This window comes from Coregonus clupeaformis, chromosome 15 (assembly GCF_020615455.1).
Source record: "Coregonus clupeaformis isolate EN_2021a chromosome 15, ASM2061545v1, whole genome shotgun sequence".
NCBI classification, from domain to species: domain Eukaryota; kingdom Metazoa; phylum Chordata; class Actinopteri; order Salmoniformes; family Salmonidae; genus Coregonus; species Coregonus clupeaformis.
Genome location: NC_059206.1, coordinates 64,531,890 through 64,548,209, shown reverse-complemented (window position 1 = coordinate 64,548,209; position 16,320 = coordinate 64,531,890). Strand labels below are relative to the sequence as shown.

At 46.4% G+C, this 16,320-nt stretch overlaps 1 protein-coding gene across 1 annotated transcript; it reads right to left on the bottom strand.

The window, feature by feature from the left end:
* Positions 1 to 12,027: 12,027 nt before the first annotated feature.
* mex3b (mex-3 RNA binding family member B) lies at positions 12,028 to 15,804 on the bottom strand. Its single transcript, XM_045225422.1, is given in 6 exon segments — positions 12,028 to 12,970; positions 12,973 to 13,018; positions 13,020 to 13,679; positions 13,681 to 14,096; positions 15,007 to 15,079; positions 15,082 to 15,804. Coding segments are annotated over 6 exon segments (1,647 nt in total). The 5' UTR covers positions 15,238 to 15,804; the 3' UTR covers positions 12,028 to 12,674.
* Between the last annotated feature and the right edge of the window lie 516 nt (positions 15,805 to 16,320).

Here is a 16,320-nt window from a genome sequence, read left to right as displayed (position 1 = left end):
TACCCTTGTGAACAGGAATCAGAGCTTAGCGATTAACGCTTGTCGATTCAGGTGCCGACGGAAGCTTTCTTGATGCCGAGTTGGTGGAACAGCTGGGGCTTTCCAAGGAGCAATTGCCGGAAGCCATTAAGCGACCACTCTGAACGGCAGTAGTCTGGCACGTATCACGATGAGGACTGAACCGTTAAGATGCTGTTGTCGGGGAATCATTCGGAGATGATTTCATTCTTCATTCTGCCGCCTTCCCATGTTCCTCTGGTCCTTGGATACCCCTGGCTGAAGGAACACAATCCCACGTTCGATTGGGTGACGGGCAAGGTAACGAGTTGGAGCCTTGATTGTCATGCTAACTGTCTCAAGACTGCCTGTCCCCATTCGGTTCCCAGTCAGGTGGTTGAGGCTAAACCCCCAGATTTGTCCCTGGTTCCCGAGACATATCACCGATTTGGGGGAAGTGTTCAGTAAGCAGAAGGCTCTGTCACTCCCTCCCCCACCGACCATATGATTGTGCCATCAACCTGTTCCCTGGAGCTGTCTACCCCAAGGGAAGGTTATACAGTATCTCCCGACCTGAACGTGAGGCTTTGGAGACCTACATCAAGGAGTCCCTAGCGGCTGGTCTCGTTCGTCCCTCGTCATCACCCCCTGGGGGAGGATTCTTCTTTGTGGGTAAGAAGGATGGCTCTCTTCGACCGTGTATTGATTATCGGGGGTTGAATGACATCACGGTCAAGAACAAGTATCCCCTGCCCTTGATGAGTTCTGCCTTCGACTCCCTTACAGGGTGCTACGGTGTTCACCAAGCTAGACCACGCAATGCGTATCACATGGTCCGGATCAGAGAGGGAGACGAGTGGTTGACGGGTTTCAACACGCGATGGGTCGCCGAGTATCAGGTGATGCCGTTTTGACTGACCAATGCTCCAGCGGTATTCCAGAGTATGGTGAACGACGTCCTGAGAGACATGATCGGTCTCTTTGTGTTTGTTTATCTGGATGACATTCTGATCTTCTCGAAGGAACCTTCCGACCAACCGTCCAGCATGTCCGGCAGGTTCTGCAGCGATTGTTGGAGAATCGCCTGTTCGGAAGGCCGAGAAGTGCGAGTTTCACGCCCACACAACATCCTTTCTCGGGTACATCATCTCCAGGGGAGAGATTAGGATGGACCAGGAGAAGGTTAGAGCCGGTTCTGGAATGGGCCCAGCCCGGTACGAGATTGCAGCTCCAGAGATTTTTTGGGGTTTGCGAATTTCTACCGCAGATTCATCCGGGATTACAGCCGTGTGGCCGCTCCGTTAACTGCCTTGACTTCCAGTATCAGGAGCTTCAAGTGGAATCCGGAGGCGGATCGGCGTTTCTGGATTTGAAGAGGCGATTCACCAACGCACGATTCTCTCTCAACCGGACACGGCCCGTCAGTTCGTCGTTGAAGTGGACGCGTCTGATGTGGGAGTTGGCGCCATCCTGTCGCAGCGATGCTCCACGGACAGTAAACTCCATCCCTGCGCCTACTACTCGCGTCCGCCTTTCGCCTGCGGAGAGGAATTACGATGTGGGTAACCGGGAGCTTCGCGGTGAAACTTGCCTTGGAGGAGTGGCGCCACTGGTTGGAGGGGGCGGAGCAACCGTTTATTGTCTGGACTGACCACAAGAATCTTGCTTACGTGCAATCGCTAGACGCCTCAACTCCCGGTCAGGCCAGGTGGTCGTTGTTTTTCGGACGATTCAATTTTTTCCCTGACGTTCCGACCTGGATCTAAGAACGGCAAGGCGGACGCCTTGTCTGGATGTTCTCCAAGACGGAGGAGAGTGGGTCCAAGACCGAGACAATTCTCCCCCGGAACTGCGCCGTGGGAGCTGTTAGGTGGAAGATTGAGGAGGAGGTGATGGCGGCCCTTCGACGCAGCCCGGTCCCCGTAACGGTCCACCCGGTCGGTTGTTTGTGCCTGAGTCGGTTCGCCCCGCGGTCCTCAAATGGTCCCACGCCAGCAAGATGGCTTGTCACCCTGGCGTGGCTCGGACGATGGCGTTTCTTCGCAGACGTTTTTGGTGGCCTGCCATGGCCGAGGATACTCGGGGTTATGTTGCTGCCTGTCCAGTGGTGCGCAGAATAAGAGTACCAATCGGCCCAGCTCTGGACTACTTCACCTTCCTATTCCCCGCGCACCATGGTCGCATCTGGCCCTGGACTTTGTCACTGGGTTGCCCGCTCCGAGGGGAACACGGTCGCTCTGACTATCGTGGACAGATTCAGCAAGTTCGCCCACTTTGTGCCAATTGCCAAGCTTCCCTCTGCCTCGGAGACGTCCGAGATCCTGGTTAGGGGAGGTTTTCAGGGTCCACGGTTTGCCCAGTGATATCGTTTCCACCGTGGCCCTCAGTTTACCTCTGCTGTCTGGAAGTCCTTCTGTTTGGCCATTGGAGCTACAGTCAGTCTCACATCTGGGTTTCACCCCCAATCTAATGGTCAGGCGGAGAGAGCCAACCAGAAGATGGAATCCACGCTACGCTGCCTGGCCTCTTCCAACCCCACCTCCTGGGTCTCCAGTTGCCTTGGGTTGAGTATGCCCACAATACTCTCCCTACATCTGCCACTGGGATGTCTCCTTCCAGTGCCTGTATGGCTACCAACCTCCCTTGTTCCCTTCTCAGAGAGGGAGCTCTCAGTGCCTTCTGTTCAGGCCCATATTCGTTTGCCACCGGACCTGGCATCGGGCCAGAAAGGCACTCCTTAGGAGTTCGGACCGGTATCAGCTCCAGGCGAATCGTCGCCGATCCCCGCTCCCACCTACACCATCGGAGATAGGGTCTGGTGGCTACACGGGATCTTCCTTCGGACTGAGTCTAGGAAGTTGTTACCAAGTTCATTGGTCCGTTTGTGGTGGAGAAGGTGATCAATCCGGTGGCAGTTCGACTCAAACTCCCGAGGACGCTCAGAGTCCATCCCACCTTTCATGTCTCCTGCCTCAAGCCTGTTTTCCTCAGTCCTCTGTTGCCTCCTCCGCCTCCTCCTCCTCCTCCTCGGATGATCGGAGGTGGTCCTGCCTACACGGTGCGACGATCATGGATTCCAGACGGCGGGGCCGGGGTTTCAGTATCTCGTGGACTGGGAGGGGTATGGTCCTGAAGAGAGGAGTTGGATTCCGCGGCGACAGATCCTAGATGCCGACCTCATCAGTGACTTCTACCGCTCCATCCTGGCGCTCCGGGAGTCCGCCCGGTGGCGTCCCGGAGGGGGGTACTGTAACGATCCCGGCAGTCTGAGTCGGGTCCTGTCTGTGGTCTAGTTGTTCTGCTCGTGATCTCTCCAGTTTCCCGAGGGTGCTGGAACGCTCCGGGGAGCTCTCTTGATTTCCGCACCTGCATCCCATCAGCAATCTGCACACCTGGTCCTGATCATCACCCTTCTTAGGCTCTGGTCTAACATCCATTCCCTGCCGGATCGGTAGCCATTAACATCATTCTCCCGAACCTCACCCAACCCCTGCCGTGCCATCGTTTAATCTGCCACTTCACCTCCACCTACTCATCTCCCGCCACCCGCCTCCGTCTCCTGGATTATTCTGCACCTTTTGAATCTGTAATAAACCCTCACCTTCGTTCAACTCTCCTTGTCCTGGTCTGCTTCTGGGTTCTGTCTTAGGGAACCGTGACAGATAACCTAATTGACAGATTGAAAAGAAGGAAGCTTGTACAGCAGCGATCATCAACTAGATTCAGCCGCAGGCCAAATTGACCGCAAGACGCCCAAACAGATACAATACTTTGCTAAAACATAATAATTTCTAACCTTGGTTAGATTTATATATGATCACGTGTCTCTATATTATGCGTGGAAATACTTGGGAACAGATTTCCCAAATAAAAATCACCTGGAGCTGATTTCCTGGTGTTTTTACAGTCTTTTATCTCCAACAAAAAATAATAAATAAAAAATAAAAATCTCAGAAAACATGGGAGGCCAAATAAAACCACCCTCGGGCCAAATTCGGCAAAATCCTAGAGGTAAATCTGGTTCGATCTGCTTTCCAACAGACACTAGGAGACAAATTCACCTTTCAGCAGGACAATAACCTAAAACACAAGGCTAAATATACACTGGAGTTGCTTACCAAGACGACATTGAATGTTCCTGAGTGGCCTAGTTACAGTTTTGACTTAAATCGGCGTGAAAATCTATGGCAAGACTTGAAAATGGCTGTCTAGAATTGATCAACAACCAACCGGACAGAGCTTGAAGAATTTAAAAAAGAATAACGTGCAAATATTGTACAATCCAGGTGTGCAAAGCTATTAGATACTTATCCAGAAAGGCTCACAGCCGTAATCACTGCCAAATGTGATTCTAACATGTATTGACTCAGGGGAGTGTTTTATTTTTCATATTCTTTTTTTTACAAAAAGAATACACTTACTGAAAAGAAGACAGAATTTCCAACAGTTCACACGCGTATCACTCCCCTCAAAAAAATGATTGCACGTGATGCACATGATGTATACCCACGGATGGTCTCTGTTCATTCTTTTATGACTACACTGTTTTCCCGCTATGTGGCTCAGCGTTTTACAGGGAAACATAAGTTGTGGCTTGTTCAGTGGCAATGCTCGCCATAGTGATTTCACTCCTTTGATTCATACAGTGAAAACCCCCAAGGCACAGTCTTCCACCTATTATTATACAGTAATAACTAGTGTTTTGGTATGATGGGTGTTTTGTGTACGTGCGTATGTCAAGGGGCACGAATTTCGATTGTTCATGTCAGACTATAATCAGACAGTGTTTTGTCTGAATGACTAACTGTCAGCTGTCTCTGAAACATCCATCACACGTTATCTTAATTGACCTCTAGAAGACTTCCAGCCAGGGAACTCGTTGACATGGCAGAGTGGTGTCATTGGTCCACTTTACAGTGTACAGTGCCTTGCAAATGTATTTATCCCCCTTGGCGTTTTTTTCCTATTTTGTTGCATTACAACCTGTAATTTAAATGGATTTTCATTTGGATTTCATATAATGGACATACACAAAATAGTTCAAATTGGTGAAGTAAAATTTAAAAAATTACTTGTTTCAAAAAATTCGATAAAATACATAACGGAAATGTGGTGTGTGCATGTGTATTCACCCCCTTTGCTATGAAGCCCCTAAATAAGATCAGGTGCAACCAATTACCTTCAGAAGTCACATAATTAGTTAAATAAAGTCCACCTGTGTGCAATATAAGTGTCACATGATCTGTCACATGATCTCAGTATATATACACCTGTTCTGAAAGGCCCCAGAGTCTGCAACAACACTGAGCCAGGGGCACCACCAAGCAAGCGGCACCATGAAGACCAAGGAGCTGATGCCCCCTCCCTCTTTCCCTCTTTCTGTCATTCACTCTTTTTCTCTACCGGGGAAAAACCCACACAGCCTGTTCTTGATGATTTATTCAGTCAGGGGGAGAGATAGATGGAGTGGAGAGAGAAAGATGGTTTATGGTTCTGAGGTCTGGGGTCCGCTCACCAACCAAGAATTCACAAAATGGGACAAACACCAAATTGAGACTCTGCATGCAGAATTCTGCAAAAACATCCTCCGTGTACAACGTAAAACACCAAATAATGCATGCAGAGCAGAATTAGGCCAATACCCGCTAATTATCAAAATCCAGAAAAGAGCCGTTAAATTCTATAACCACTTAAAAGGAAGCGATTCCCAAACCTTCCATAACAAAGCCATAATAATAATAATATGCCATTTAGCAGACGCTTTTATCCAAAGCGACTTACAGTCATGCGTGCATACATATTTTTGTGTATGGGTGGTCCCGGGGATCGAACCCACTATCTTGGCGTTACAAGCGCCGTGCTCTACCAGCTGAGCTACAGAGGACCACACCTACAGAGAGATGAACTTGGAGAAGAGTCCCCTAAGTAAGCTTGTGCTGGGGCTCTGTTCACAAACACAAACAGACCCCACACAGCCCCAGGACAACAACAACAACAATAACAACACAATTAGACCCAACCAAATCATGAGAAAACAAAAAGAGAATTACTTGACACATTGAAAAGAAGAAACAAAAAAACAGAGCAAACTAGAATGCTATTTGGCCCTAAACAGAGAGTACACAGTGGCAGAATACCTGACCACGGTGACTGACCCAAACTTAAGGAAAGCTTTGACTATGTACAGACTCAGTGAGCATAGCCTTGCTATTGAGAAAGGCCGCCATAGGCAAACCTGGCTCTCAAGAGAAGACAGGCTATGTGCACACTGCCCACAAAATGAGGTGGAAACTGAGCTGCACTTCCTAACCTCCTGCCAAATGTATGACCATATTAGAGACACATATTTCCCTCAGATTACAGCGATCCACAAAGAATTCGAAAACCAACCCAATTTTGATAAACTCCCTTATCTACTGGGTGAAAAACCACAGTGTGCCATCACAGCTGCAAGATTTGTGACCTGTTGCCACAAGAAAAGGGCAACCAGTGAAGAACAAACACCATTGTAAATACAACCCATATTTTTGTTTATTTATTTTCCCATTTGTACTTTAACTATTTGCACATTGTTACAACACTGTATATATATCATAATATGACATTTGAAATGTCTTTATTCTTTTGAAACTTCTGAGTGTAATGTTTACTGTTAATATTTATTGTTTATTTCACTTTTGTTTACTATCTACTTCACTTGCTTTGGCAATGTTAACACACGTTTCCCATGCCAATAAAGCCCTTAAATTGAAATTGAAATTGAAATGAGAGAGAGAGAGGGGGCAGGAAAGGAGGGTGTGTGTTGAGATAAGGTCAGTGGAAGGTAGTCCCCGTGGTGGCAGGTAATCCAACTGGCCTCCTTTTTGTCTTTGTGTCTGTCTGTTAGAATTTACATTGTGTGTGTGTGTGTGTGTGTGTGTTTGGTTTTACTATCCTTGTGGGGACCAAAAGTCCTCACCAAGGATAGTAAAACAAAGAAAAATCAGACAATGGGGACATTTCGCCGGTCCCCAAAAGGAAAAAAGGCTATTTTAAGTAAGGGTTAGGGGTTAAGGGAAAATAGGATTTTGAATGTGAATCAATTGTTTGGTCCCCACAAGGATAGTAAAAAAACATGTGCTTGTCAGAGGGAGGTCCATTAAATAGCCAGTAGCATTTAGGTCCGGGCTACTAGACATGTTCCAGTGCCTTTCTCCTGCTAACAGAGGCAGGAACACAGACACATGGCAGTCAGAGGGCCTAAGCTGCATTTTCAAAATAGATAGTGTAATGAATGACCTGCTTCTCCTGCCGAGTCACCACAGAAGCTACAGCAGTAAGTGACAGCATGCTCACATTTCTACTGAATTGTTTCAGGTCAAGAGAATACGTTCTTCATCTAAAACATACATCTGAGAAGAATGAAAGAAAAACATGAATGTCCACTGACTTTATTATGTTTACTTCCCTTTATCCAACTCTCTCCTGTCTGTCTGTCTTTCTATCTGTCTCACTGTCTGCCTGTCTGTGTTGGTCTGTCTGTCTGTCTGCCTGTGTTGGTCTGTCTGTCTCACTGTCTGCCTGTCTGTGTTGGTCTGTCTGTCTGTCTGCCTGTCTGTGTTGGTCTGTCTGTCTCACTGTCTGCCTGTCTGTGTTGGTCTGTCTCACTGTCTGCCTGTCTGTGTTGGTCTGTGTGTCTGTCTGCCTGTGTTGGTCTGTCTGTCTGTCTGTCTGTCTGTCTGTCTGTCTGTCTGTCTGTCTGTCTGTCTGTCTGTCTGTCTGTCTGTCTTGGTCTGTCTGTGTTGGTCTGTCTGTCTGTGTTGGTCTGTCTGTCTGTCTGTCTGTGTTGGTCTGTCTTTTTGGGCATCCTATTCACTATATATTGTACTACTTACTTTTGAGCCTTACAGTGCCTTGCAAAAGTATTCATCCCCCTTGGTGTTTTTCCTATATTGTTGCATTACAACCTGTAATTTAAATAGATTTTTATTTGGATTTCATGTAATGGACATACACAAAATAGTCCAAATTGGTGAAGTGAAATGAAAAAAATTACTTCTTTCAAAAATGCTAAAAAATAAATAACGGAAAAGTGGTGCTGTCACGCCCTGGCCTATAGAACTCTAGCTGAATATATTCTAGGTTTGTATTTCTATGTTTGGCGGTGTGGTTCCAATCAGAGGCAGCTGTCGCTTGTTGTCTCTGATTGGGGATCATACTTAGGCAACCAGTTTTCCTGCTCTGCGTTGTGGGATGTTGTTACAGTGGGGGAAAAAAGTATTTAGTCAGCCACCAATTGTGCAAGTTCTCCCACTTAAAAAAGATGAGAGAGGCCTGTAATTTTCATCATAAGTACACGTCAACTATGACAGACAAAATGAGAAGAAAAAAAATCCAGAAAATCACATTGTAGGATTTTTTATGAATTTATTTGCAAATTATGGTGGAAAATAAGTATTTGGTCAATAACAAAAGTTTCTCAATACTTTGTTATATACCCTTTGTTGGCAATGACACAGGTCAAACGTTTTCTGTAAGTCTTCACAAGGTTTTCACACACTGTTGCTGGTATTTTGGCCCATTCCTCCATGCAGATCTCCTCTAGAGCAGTGATGTTTTGGGGCTGTCGCTGGGCAACACGGACTTTCAACTCCTCCAAAGATTTTCTATGGGGTTGAGATCTGGAGACTGGCTAGGCCACTCCAGGACCTTGAAATGCTTCTTACGAAGCCACTCCTTCGTTGCCCGGGCGGTGTGTTTGGGATCATTGTCATGCTGAAAGACCCAGCCACGTTTCATCTTCAATGCCCTTGCTGATGGAAGGAGGTTTTCACTCAAAATCTCACGATACATGGCCCCATTCATTCTTTCCTTTACACGGATCAGTCGTCCTGGTCCCTTTGCAGAAAAACAGCCCCAAAGCATGATGTTTCCACCCCCATGCTTCACAGTAGGTATGGTGTTCTTTGGATGCAACTCAGCATTCTTTGTCCTCCAAACACGACGAGTTGAGTTTTTACCAAAAAAGTTATATTTTGGTTTCATCTGACCATATGACATTCTCCCAATCCTCTTCTGGATCATCCAAATGCACTCTAGCAAACTTCAGACGGGTCTGGACATGTACTGGCTTAAGCAGGGGGACACGTCTCGCACTGCAGGATTTGAGTCCCTGGCGGCGTAGTGTGTTACTGATGGTAGGCTTTGTTACTTTGGTCCCAGCTCTCTGCAGGTCATTCACTAGGCCCCCCCGTGTGGTTCTGGGATTTTTGCTCACCGTTCTTGTGATCATTTTGACCCCACGGGGTGAGATCTTGCGTGGAGCCCCAGATTGAGGGAGATTATCAGTGGTCTTGTATGTCTTCCAAACCCCCCCAAAAATCCATTTTAATTCCAGGTTGTAAGGCAAGAAAATAGGAAAAAGGCCAAGGGGGGTGAATACTTTTGCAAACCACTGTATGGGCCCCGGTTAAAAGTAGTGCACTATAAAGGGAATAGGGTGCCATTTGGGACGCTGCCTTTTGTTCAATTATAACCCCACCGTGTCCACGTCCAGAGCGACTGTGTCTCTGCACTGCTCTGTGCCTGCCCATGTGTTCTGCATTCGAGAATAAAACACTTGTCAGCTCTTTTCTCGACAGAGCTTGGAATTGTTTCCTAATAGAATGGTTTACGTGGCCTATTTCTGCCGGGCCTGGCTTGGATGTTTCCATTTTAAACGTATCATTAGAGCCCTGTTTCTCTCGCTAGCTCCACTTAAATGTGGTACTATCTAGCAGCCGAGCATGCGTTCCAACGTCAGTCTTTCCAACATGAGCCCATGGGTATAGGGGTGAAGTTGGGTGAAGTTGCCCCTGGATGCTGATTTTGGGTCAGTTTTGCATTTCTCCCATTAATGGTAAAGGTTAGGATTGGAGGAAGAGAAGCTGATCCAAGATCAGCATCTAGGGGAAACTTCACCCTGGAGCCGAACACATGACACAGGACCAGGAAGAGGATGAAGAGGGGGGAGGAAAAAGAAAGCAAACTGCTACAGAAGTACTGTGTCACTGTCTCACTTCTTCTCTTGCCCTTTCAACAGTCTCATACTAGTTTTCTCATGTTGTGCAGTTTTACACCAGTCACTTTGCCTTGTTGAATTCATTGTCAACAACAGCACAGGTCTGCCTATACGAAACATACTCTTATGCTATTCTGGTCTACCTATACAAAACATACTCTTATGTTATACTGGTCTACCTATACGAAACATACTCCTATGTTATACTGGTCTACCTATACGAAACATACTCTTTATGTTATACACCCTTATACTCAATAATGGGTACAAACATGTTTTCTCTAATCAAAGAAAATACATCACAAACTAAAATTAGCTTCAAGACTGACGTGTTTGACAAAGGAGACCTAGAAGGAGCCATAGATGTTGACCTAGTAGTGACTTCATTTGTACCAGAATAGGTCACATACAGTAACATTTCTAATTAGCAATAGTACAGCGCAGTCAGGCCTCTTTCTCTCCTGTCTTCCTCCTCTCTCCCTCCTCTCTCTCTCTTTCCCTCCACCTTCAAGAGAAATAATTAGGCCAAAGCTAATAATGTTGGTCCCTCCAACACTCTGGCTGACTTCATTAGGGAAGAGAGAGGGGTCAAATGTGCAGAAACCCATTCAACTGAAACAGTGCGGAGGACTCTTCACTTTCTCACTGTATCTTGCACAGTCTGTTTCAGCTAAACAATATGGTCATTAGCATAGCAAATGCCTTTATGCAAAGTGATTTAAGGTATCTGTGTGTGTGCTCAGTGTGAGACCCATGCAGACATTGATTGAGCACTGGGGCCTGTTCAGGAGGATGTAGTTTTATAGAACGTTCAGATAGATATCTGTAAGGTAGAGGGTTTGCAATCAGGTTCACTGTTATTATGGATCAGTATTTCACTTCTCTTCTTTGCATTTGACTGTTTTGTATTCCATTATGTTTGTACTGTGTGCTATGTCCTGCCTCCTTTTAAGCAAATGATCAAATGAATTTTAACCCATGGTGAGATAATAAAGTTAATCAAATCAGCTATTTGTTTATTATTTTCTGTCTGCAATGCTCTAAACATTTCACCTCCCCTGAATACGGCTGGTGTTGGCAGCCCCATGCTCCAACAAACTGAACCATCAGAAAAGTAGGACATTAAGATAGATCTAAATGACAAGTAATTCATGATATAAACAAGACATGAAGCAGACAACTCATGAATGTACCATTTTTTTTATTGGACTTATATAGAAATACTTAAAAATAAAAGAAAAATAGCACCGTTATTTAAGTTTTACTTTATCATGTAGAACTGTCAGAAAAATAAAACTCTCGATACATTTTCAAATCTTGTCTCTGCAAATATAACATTAGTATTTGACCGCGAGGTTAAAGGCCCTTTATCATAAAATAAAATATACTTTGTTCTTAAACTTTGCTCAATAAAGTACATTTACACTCAAGTAACAGCACCTACATATACATAAACAAGTGGTAAACAAATGTATTAAAATAGAAATATTAAAACTATAGTGGTGCAACAGAAGTCTGTAAGTCCCACTGGAATCTAATTCATACAAATTTTTAGAAAGCATAAACGTTTTTTTTGTCCTTTTTTGTTTTACTTACTAAGTTTTATACATTTCAACGTTTCGTAATAATATAGAATAAAATATGCTTTATATTACTGAATAGAAAATATGCTGGGTGAAGCGATTTAAAAGACATTTTTTGCTGAACATATAAAAACTCCATCCCAACAGAATACTGTCAAATGTAAATACACATCCTTGTGGTTCTTGTATTTCCTCCCACAGTCTGTGTGATATTAAAATAATACAGTGATCATTGCCATAAGGTCATACAAAAAATAAACAATATTTGAACCCAGCTACAAAAAAAGTTCACTGAACTTAAATAAAAATATTTGTAAACATCTTTGCAATACGAAATATAATCTTTCAAGTCAAAAAGAATAACATACTTCAATCTGTATTAACGTAATTAATATTACAACTTTTTTCATCGATGTGTGGAATATTTCCCCCATTCTATACATATATAAGCAGGATATGTTGTTGTACTCCCTCACATGGTTGGCTGACCTTAAACTGCAGTATCTTCACCTTACAAGAATTGAAGAAGTCAATAGTCCTGTCCTGACAAACTCCTCTCCTTCTCCTCACCGTGTCTCCCTCTTACATTGGATCTGTGAAACTGGAAGGCTTTTCTCTGCTTAACAGTCTGACGAAACGACTCTTAAGTACCTCAGTCCAAGACCTTTCTCCCCTTCTCCTAACTTCATAAATGTTGTGTACAATTCATTACTACGACTACTGATTACTATGCTGGAGTATTTGAAACATGCATTTGTAGATGTTGAAAATATCCTTCTCCCTCAAGCTACAGTACGTTATAAACAATTACGACGGAGCCCTGATGAGGGTTGTCTGTCCCTTTTTTGGATACTGCAGCTTTCCTATACATACATATGTATATACACAAACATATATCCCCATACATTACGGTATAGGATCCTTTCAAGCAGAACAAGAGTCTTGTTTTAGTTGTGGTTGTTGCTATCGTAGTCATCTTGGTAATATTGTCAGTCAAGAAAGACTTGGTCATCTTGGTAATAACATCATAGTCAGAGAGTCATAGAGACAACGTCTTATGAAAATATACGTATGGCCTGAGTGACCCCAGTGTGGCACACGGGGCATTTGGGTTCACTCCTCTGGCAGATGCGGTTGGCACACTCCATACAGAAGAGGTTGTGGCCACAGGGCACCAGAGCTGCAATTACTTCGCTCTCGAAGCACAAGGAGCAGTCGCGACTGCCCTTCCGGCTGGTGGAGGAGGAAGAGGATGAAGAGGAGGCTGAGGAGTCGCAGGGCACCCCGGGGAGGTGGGGCCCGGGCAGGGAGGCCATGCCGTTGGAGCTGGGGTACCCGGTGAAGCCCAGGGGCTTCCTTCCGGGTCGCTGCGGACTCTCCGGGCCAGGGGGTGATCGGTGGGCCTCCGGCGCGTGGTTGTTGTGGAGGGGTGGGGACAAGCGAGGCTGGGGGGTAGAGCCGCCGTTCATCCTCCTCTGGCTCGTCGCCATCCCGTTGGCGTTCGTGGAAGCATTGGCTGATGGGTAGATAGCGGAGGAGGTGGAGGTAGGGGAGCTGGAGGAGGAGGAGGAGGGAGTCATCCCCCGCTCGTACTGGGACCAGAGGAGGCCGGGCGGGGCCGGCGTGGGGTTGAACCCGGGCGAGGTGTCGCCGAAGGTCATGTCAGTGCAGTCGGGCGAGATGACGTCGCCACCATAGACAAAGCCATTCCCGTTGGTGTTGATGTTCAGGTTGTTGTTGTTGTTGTTGCCGTTGGTGGCGGTGTAGCTGAGCGCCGGGGAGGGGGGGCTGTAGTCCGCCATACGCGAGCCGCTGTTGGTGCCAAAGTAGGAATCTGTGGACGCGCTGCCCAGGGAGGATGATGAGTCGTTGCGGTAGTTGGAGAAAGGTTTGCGTCCAGACGTCGGGGCGGCGCTCTGCGGGTTACTGGGCTTGGACCACAGGGTGGGGTGGCCATGGATGTCAAACCCGACGTCCGTGCCGTTGGCATGGAAGTCGTTCTCGTCCTGGAGCTCAATGAGGCCACCAGTCCGCATGGTGATGTGGGCCTCGATCTCCTCCCCGAGCGCGGTCCACGTTCTCAGGCATGCCCGCCACCTCAAACACGGGCTCCTTGTCCCGGCTGGGAGTCACTATGTAGGTGTGGGTTGTCTGCTGGATACGCTTGATGGTGGCCCCCTTGGGACCCACGACCAGCCCAACCACCCTGTAAGGAACGCGGACTTGGATGGTGGTCTGGCCCGGTAGGTTGGGGGGTCCAGGGGCCGGGTACCACCTCCCCGTCGTCCCGTTGATGCTTGTGTTCTTGTTCCGGGAGGCCCGGATCATGGAGAAGTGCTCGGCCGCAGAGATGATCTCTCTCCTGGCCATAGCGACGTCCTCCCTCCTCCCTGTCACCACGAACACCGGCTCCTCGCCACGCACGGGCGTCTTGATGTAGGTGTTGGTCTTGGCTCGTAGCGCTTTGATTTTGCATCCTGTGGTTACACAGGAAAGGGTGACAGTAAGTGCATGTCAAAATGTTTGAGAGGGTCAAAAAAACATAATTTCATCATGGGTGGAAATGTGGTCTATGTGCTGCTTGAAACAGCTGTGACGTGCGAGTTTGTGTTTTTATTCTCAGCTAGTTCAGAGGGCAAGAAAAACAATTCACCCTATATTATCCGGGATAAATTCAAACCACATGCTCTAGGACTATCATGCCCCTATGCCAGATGAGGTCAAAAATAGCACAAGTAAAGAGGGGGGTGCAGAATCCATGATTTCCCCCTTAGCACAGCAACAACATATGATAGGAGCAATACCCAGGAAACATCCACTAACTGTCATGATCCATTTCATTTCACGGGGGTTATACGAACATAGATAAGTATACTTTATTGATTCAATTTCCGGCCATTTATGCATAAAGTTATATTCCAACGGTCTCCGGCTGTAACCATTTCATCATTGGAAAAAATGGGGAACAGTTGAGGAAAGCAGCCGAGGAATGAAAAATCACTGGCGTCGTGGGCTGATGCAAAAGCCTATCTAGGACAAGATCGCTATAACATGACAAAAGGAGTGGATCCCTTGTGGATATATACCACTCCCCGTCAGAGCTCTGCCTGTCTATATGTATGAGCGCTACGGTAGCAGCCAAACTATTCCTCCGCTTGCCTTTGTTTTGCCGTGGACAACAACTGGCATATTGCAGTGGAAGGGAGGGGGAAACCCAGATTCTGCATGTATGTGTAACAGCAAACTAACGCCCAGACTATGCTAACCTACAGTCAGTCAGTGAAAGATTGTAGCCACTGACTCTGGCCAGCTGCGGGCTATAGTTGCAAGATTGCATCCTAACAAAGAAACAGCGAAAATGAAAAGCAAATACAGTAACCTACTCACCTTGTCTACCGACAATTTCAGCTACATGCTCCGAACTAGGCACAGGGACACATTCGGTCATGTTGACACTCTTTTCCGGCTAGACTCGTTGTCATATAGCCCGTTCTCGTCGTTGTCCAAGCCGAGCAAGGAGAGCTGGTCCAGGGCTAACTGCAGGGCTCTCTGGTCGTCCAGGGCGTTCTCCTGGTTGCTCCCATTCCTCTCCATCTCCGCGAACAGCGAGCTAGGCATCTTTTCGTTTTTGCAGTCTGGAGCACTGAGCGCGAACAAAGAAGGGAAAACACGGAAGCTGGGTTGGAAAAGGAGTGATGATGGGAAAAATGGGGCACTCGACCGGTTTCAAGCCAATGGTGCAAATCAGTGCGGTTTTCTCTTTCTCCTCTCGCAGTTACAAAACCAGTGCAAGCAATCCGCCCTACCCCAAATGGACCTATTTTCTTGTTGTTGAGCCCGACTCCCGAAATGCGTCTTGTGGAGGGCACATGAATGCCTATTCCAGAGTTGTAGGTTGGCTTGGCTTGAACGCCGGCGGTGGTAATATTCCTTCAAAGAGCCCCTCCCGACTGGACTCACACACTCAGCTCTTTTCTGTTTCTGTCTGACTTGCTGCAGAGCCAGACAGCACTACTGGGGATATGTGCGAATGACGTCACCCACCAGGGCAGGGTCGGTGCGGCGCAGCTTGGGAAATGTGCATAGCCGGAACCGATTGGACAGGCGCGGTGGAATGGGAGGTCACAGAAGCGCTTCCCCAGTCCCTGAAAGAAATAGCCTACACTCCCTCCTTTGTTGTCTCTCTACATCAAATTTGCAGTCTCTTTTGATAAGAAAATAAATGCCTTTATATTCCGACTTCCTCATGATAACTTGAGGAGCTTTGTTGTTTATGCCTACTGTGTAATAAATAATAGTCTCTTCCTGAGCGCGCGCATGTTTATTACAAGCCCATGTAAATAAATGAGGTCATGCGGTTGTTATAGCCCCATGTGGCTTTTCTTTGTATGTCAAATAGCGCATTGTCAATCAAAAAAGCTTTTTCGGCCCATTGCATGCGTCGCTTTGTTATTATTAAAATCAGCAAAAAAACCAAATTACACATAGGCCTATGCGTCAAAATGAGAGGAGTTCTTGACAGTTGACAGTATCCTAAAAAAAACATAGCGTGTAATAGTATATAAAAAAAAGTTAAATTTTAAATGGTTTACTTATAAGTGTTCAATGTTATGAAGCCAAAAACCCAGACATTATGTCACTATCATATCTCAACTGATAAGCTTTTTAAATGAATAAATAAAACCCTGTATGTTGCAGGGC